The sequence below is a fragment of the Protopterus annectens genome, chromosome 10.part0, assembly GCF_019279795.1.
Source record: "Protopterus annectens isolate FY-2018-M chromosome 10.part0, PAN1.0, whole genome shotgun sequence".
In the NCBI taxonomy this organism is placed as follows: domain Eukaryota; kingdom Metazoa; phylum Chordata; order Ceratodontiformes; family Protopteridae; genus Protopterus; species Protopterus annectens.
In genome coordinates this window covers 924,264,011-924,270,010 of record NC_056744.1, presented here as the reverse complement: position 1 = coordinate 924,270,010, position 6,000 = coordinate 924,264,011, and the positions used below count along the sequence as shown (strand labels likewise).

The following is a 6,000-nucleotide window of genomic DNA, read 5'->3' as shown; positions in this document are numbered from 1 at the left end:
CCCTTTCCTTCCTTTGCCCCAACCACTAAACGGAGGCCATATTGTTTTTGCTCTGCAAGTCCCTCCATTGACATTTCATGTAATACATAAATCCCACAATTGTGGGCTTATAAGCTTCGGTTTTCAGTTTTAGGTAGCGCACCGCTTATGCTGGTGCGCTACAGTTAAACACATAAATCCCGTGAAAAAAAAAAAAGTTATATAACTTTTTTTTTCAACACTTTTTCATGCCAATGGCCACATATTTGGCCATTGGCATGCTTAATGTAACAAATGCACCCTTTATTTGGAGCTGACATAGCTCCGTTTTAATTTTGCAGAAATGTACTCAGTTGTCAGCTGAGTACATTTCTGAAGCAACACGCCCGCTACACGGACTGGTTTGGCTTTGGATCGCTCACATACCTCATTTGCATATCTTGGAGCTGCAAATGAGGTATTGAGCATTTCCACTCCGTGTAAGAGACGTGTTAGCTGTCTCTTACACGGAGATTTGGGCTGTTGCTGAATCAGGAGGCTTACACGGAGGCTTACACTACTCTTGAACTCCGTGTAAGCCTTCCTGAATCTGGCTCATTGTCGCTTCTAAATACTAAAATATCACTATACAAAACTTTGTTGTATAAAAAACTAAAAAAAATATATATATTTATGTATATGTAAAGCGATAGGAAGTCAACAATAAAACTTATGCAAACATAAAGATGCATGTATGAAAAATGCTAATATAAAAAATGCAAATATAAGAAATGCAAATTTAAAAAAATGCAGGCATAAAAAATGCAGACATGAGGAATTCAGGCATAAAAAATGCAGCCATAAAGAATCCAGACATAAAAAAATGACAGCAGTGGACCCAAGATCTTTGGGGATCTGTGAAAAAGTTTTTTATGTCTGGATTCCTTATGTGTGTACTTTTTTATGTCTGGATTCTTTATGGCTGCATTTTTTATGCCTGAATTCCTCATGTCTGCATTTTTTATGTCTGTATTTTTTATACCTGCATTTTTTAAATTTGCATTTCTTATATTTGCATTTTTTATATTAGCATTTTTCATGCATGCATCTTTATGTTTGCATATGTTTTATTGTTGACTTCCTATCGATTTACATATACATAAATATATATATATTTTTTAGTTTTTTATACAACGAAGTTTTGTATAGTGATATTTTAGTATTTAGAAGCGGCAATGTGTTTAAACAGTTAGGTTTTGTGAGGTCTGTTTATTTAATTCTTTGTATTAAAGTATTCAGTCAGCCCCAGTCAAGAAGAGGAAAGTAACATAGGCCAGTCATTTATATAATTTCATTTCGTTTTATATATTTAATGATGTCAGTTTCTGTGGACCAATGAGTGAGAATTATTTGTTATAAAAGAACAAGTTAGTTTATATGGTAACAGGATTCTGAAGAAGTCTCAGTGATGAGATGAAAGCGCTAAGTCTGTTACCTATTTTATTATTTATTTATTATTTTTTCTGTTAAATAAACATCAGTTTAATTATATTACTCTGTGGTCGTAATTGGAATACAAAGACAACGTGATTGTGGTTACTGGACAGCCTTTATTGTGTCGGAGTAGCGTTGAGTTTAATTTTAGTGTCTTGTGGTGGATTTTTGACTTTGATTACAAAATAGCATTCTGTCAAGTGAGAGTTCACTCTTTATAATTGTAACCATGTGTATATATCTATCTATACATATATATATATATATATATATATATATATATATATATATATATATACACACATATATACACACACACACACACATTTATATATATATATATATATATATATATATATATATATATATATATATCTGAGTCTGAGTAATACGTATATATGTCTCTCTATGTGTGTGTGTGTGTGTGTGTGTGTGTGTGTGTGCGTATATATGTGTGATATGTATATATGGGTCTAATTCATAGGATCTTAATTTCAGAACATCGAACTTTTGATCAACAATGACCAGAGGATCAAAGTTCTGAAATACCAAACCTAGAAAAAAATGTAAAATGTGAAAACTTCTGATTTCACATTTTTGCAGGGGGCAAGCCTCCCTGCACTCCACACACCCCCGGCTACTTAAATATATCTACACTGAGATTGCACTACAGTGAAGAGAATGGTAAGGTTCCCGTCCCACACTGTATGGTGGTCTTCAGACAAGGTTCGATATTTCGGAACTTTGGTCCTCTGGTCTGCGATGATCAGAGGTTTGATGTTCTGGAATTTTGATCACATGAAAGATATATATATATATATATATATATCTGTGTGTGTGTATGTATGTATGCATATGTATGTATATATATATATATATATATATATATATATATATATATATATATATATATACACACACACACACACACACACACACATATATATATATATATATATATTTTTTTTTTTTCTATACGAAAATTGCAAAAACAAAATACCCGAACAGCAAATTTTTCCCATGGCAAGTAAACACTTGCCCAACAGACCCTTTTCTGCACTGTCTTCAATCCCAGAGTTGGTATATATAGTTAGGGGGGTGTGGGTGGTATATCCCCCCACCTAGGTGGGTTTTAATTACTCCGGTGTGTTTCTTTGAATTTGGGCAAATGTTTACTTGCCCTGTGAAAAAATTAGCCAGCCAGGTATTTTGTTTTCTTGATTTTTGTCTTCGTGAAATTGAAATTCGATGATATGGCCATTTGAGTATTGGAAGGAAATCTCTCTCTATACATATACATAGATAGATAGATATATAGATAGATAGATATACATGTAGATATATGGGTTTATGACTGATTATCAAATTTTTGGAAACTCAAACTTCATATGTTTGAGATCTCAGTACAGTGGTGAACAGGGAATTTACCTTTTTCCCACTGCAGAGCAATCTCAGAGTTGGTATATATAATTTTCATGAGAGGTGGGGAAAGCCCCCCTGCAAAAATGTAGATTTTTGTTTTGTTTCCTTTAAGTTTTCGGAAAGTTAAATATATGGTTTTGACTATATAAAGTTTGATTTTTTTATATATGTGTATATGTGTGTGTATTTAAAATGCATTTACCTTTCTCTGTGCATCCTGGATTATAGCAACAAATGGTTCACAATAGGTTAGTTCACTTCATACCTCTCAACTGTCTAGATTTTCGCAGAATGTCCAGATTTGTGGCTCATATTTTTGGTCTGTTCATCATGAAAACTGCTGTTTTCTGGCAAATCACTGGGCTGATGAGACTACTAATGAATGCATAAATGAAATTTAATGAAAGTCTGATGAAGGGTATTTTATTTGCGTACTTGTTGTGAGACAGGCAAACGTTTATTTACATATCTCCTTTACTGAATCTTCAGATCTTCCTGCATATCTGATGAATATCATTTGGAACTGACATACATCAATAAATTGCATAATTAAAAAAATAGTAGTAGAAATGACTTTGGTATTCACTAATTTGCTAAAGTACATGTTTCATTTGATGGCATTCCCAGACGTTTCTGTAATTTTGTAGGCTTTAAACTTTTCAGAGCTGTCTTGCTGTAAATGAACGATGATTAGTAAATGTCTTTACAGTTAGGTTCAAGAGTTTATAATTAAACAGACTTTTTAATTTAGCATTTAAATTAAAAAAAGAGTGATAGCTTTTGACCTTTTGCACTGGGCTTTGTTACCGTGTCACAAATTATCTTTTTGCAGTTATTTTTAAATTAAAGATCTTAAATTAAGATCTGTGTTTTTCAAGAAGTAGCACTCATCAAGTTAAGTATTGCAACAAAATGAAAAAATATTTTCTATTAAGAAAATCTCTATCTGAATTTCAAGTTATAGTTAAGAGCTCACTTATTTGTAGAATTTAATGGTGCTGTACCATTCTCTCGAGCATTTTGGTTGCATGCAGTGTAAGCAGATTGGCAACATTAGGTTTTGTTACTTTATCTGTAAACAGCATTATAAGTCTGGTTTATCACAGAATCTTTCTTTCACTGGTCCATTTGAACAGGATCCAGAACTGGTGCGAAACATCTGCCGTTGGGTTAGACAAGCTGTTAAGATTCCTTTCTTTGCCAAACTGACTCCCAATGTAACCAACATTGTGAATATTGCACTTGCTGCCAAGGAAGGTAAGAAACAATAAATACTCAAAACTACACATAAAGCATTAATTGTTGCCCATGCAACACTGTGCTAAAATAAATGGTTGTACAAGAATGCAAACATAAAAAAAAGAACAAAAAGCAGAAACTGACTGATTATTTTGCAGTAGTCCTGTCTCTCTAGCAACCCCAGTGTTTCTAACAATGTTTCAAGTTGACAGATGTGAATCAATATTTAAAGGTTAAACCTAAAGGAAAACATGAATTCCCCCTGTCAAAAATAAGTAAATATATGTACATCATATATATATATTGGCATAGCCCTGCACTAGTCACTTCTCATCTATGTACATTTTGAAAATAGAAGCAAAAAATACTGTTTGAAAACAGTATTTTAGTTAGACTAATTCAAGCTTTATTTATGTGTGCTTATTTCTACAAATGCACTTTAACAGCATTTTATTGGTGTACCACTGAACTAGTAAGGCAAGCAGAAAACATTGTTTTTTATCAAAAGGCTTATGACTAGAAGTAGAGGTCATCTGACAGATGCCCCTTATGTTAAATATTGTGAGTTTTTGTGAGTTGGAGCAGTTATAATGGCTCTAAAGATTTAAGGTGTGGTATGCTTTGAGATCGTTGAAGTATTATATGTACTCAAGGAATGTTTGTAAGGAAATATGGTAACTCAGTAAAATACTTTTATATCATGGGGACTTAACTCACTGGAGATCTGATTTTATTATCTGCCTCTTCTGACTGCAGAGTTCTTTTGCCTTTTTTCCAAAGTTTCTGTTCTGATATTCCTCATGTGATGAACAATTTCTGTCCTGATTCTTCTTGTGAAGTGCAGCAGTCCCTTATCTCTAGGGATAAATGTACTGGTAAGAATAACCAGCATGCTTTGGTTTGACAGTCCATTGTTACTGTGCTCTTTATATTCTAAGTGGCACTGTGTTAATAAATGAGAGCAGTCATATATTTATGCACTGCTGTATAATATATACAAGGGTGCTCACTGCATAGTTGAGTTGTATTTTTTCCATCACCTTATTATGCATGCACTGATGATATTGTGAAAATGTACCATGTGTTTGCTGTTACATTGTTATATTGATCAAAGGTAGTTAGAAGAAAGTCCAGAAAGATGTTTCACCCCACAGTAAAATATGCTCTGCATTCACTGAAAGAGAGCAAATCCACATTGATCTATGTTGTGTAATTGCGTGTCGTCATTTCTTTGGCAGACGCAGCCCATTTCAGACCGATTCTGATCCCTGACTGGATTTGTGCCAGTCCAGTTCTGTATGTTACTCTGCTTAGTTTTTTAAGGCATTATAAACCACAAAACAGTATATGCCTTTCTTTCTTTCTTTCTTTCTTTCTTTCTTTTTATTTCAATTTCCAACAGACTTCCCTCTTTTTCACTGACGAAAACCATAGCTGTTATAATAGCATCCAGAAATTATTCCTTTGGTAATTTTTTTTTTCTACGGGCCCTGAGAGCTAGACATTAATCTACTAATCATCTCTTGGAATGTATTCCACCCTACAGTTGTGATACCTTTCTTCTGTGTGGGAACAAGTATATCAATGTGGATATTGAGCATAGTCCCTCCTCCAAGGCCAAACTTTATGGACATTATCTGTGGCCCCACAGGCAACTTCTTCTTAAGAAATCATAGTTAAATTGAGCCTTTTTCTGCATTGGACCAGAACAAGGTTCATTATAGTGGATCAGATTCAAAAATGGTAATGCATAGCCTCAAGGGTGCCTTTGGCTAAGCAGTAGGAAACCTGGCCACTGATAATTTAGAGACGTTTGTCATTAATGGTGAAATGAGGATAACTGATCAGTTTACAATTTGAAAACTGCTATGTTGAGCTGCACTTCAT

The 6,000-nt window shown here is 33.7% G+C and overlaps 1 protein-coding gene across 1 annotated transcript in view; it reads left to right on the top strand.

Moving 5' to 3' along the window:
- The window catches only part of DPYD (dihydropyrimidine dehydrogenase), a 4,342,678-nt gene that overhangs the window by 3,616,229 nt on the left and 720,449 nt on the right, over positions 1-6,000 (top strand). The window contains exon 17 of the mRNA XM_044085707.1: positions 4,011-4,131. Within this exon, the coding sequence (XP_043941642.1) occupies positions 4,011-4,131 (121 nt within the window). The remainder of the gene's footprint in view (positions 1-4,010; positions 4,132-6,000) is intronic.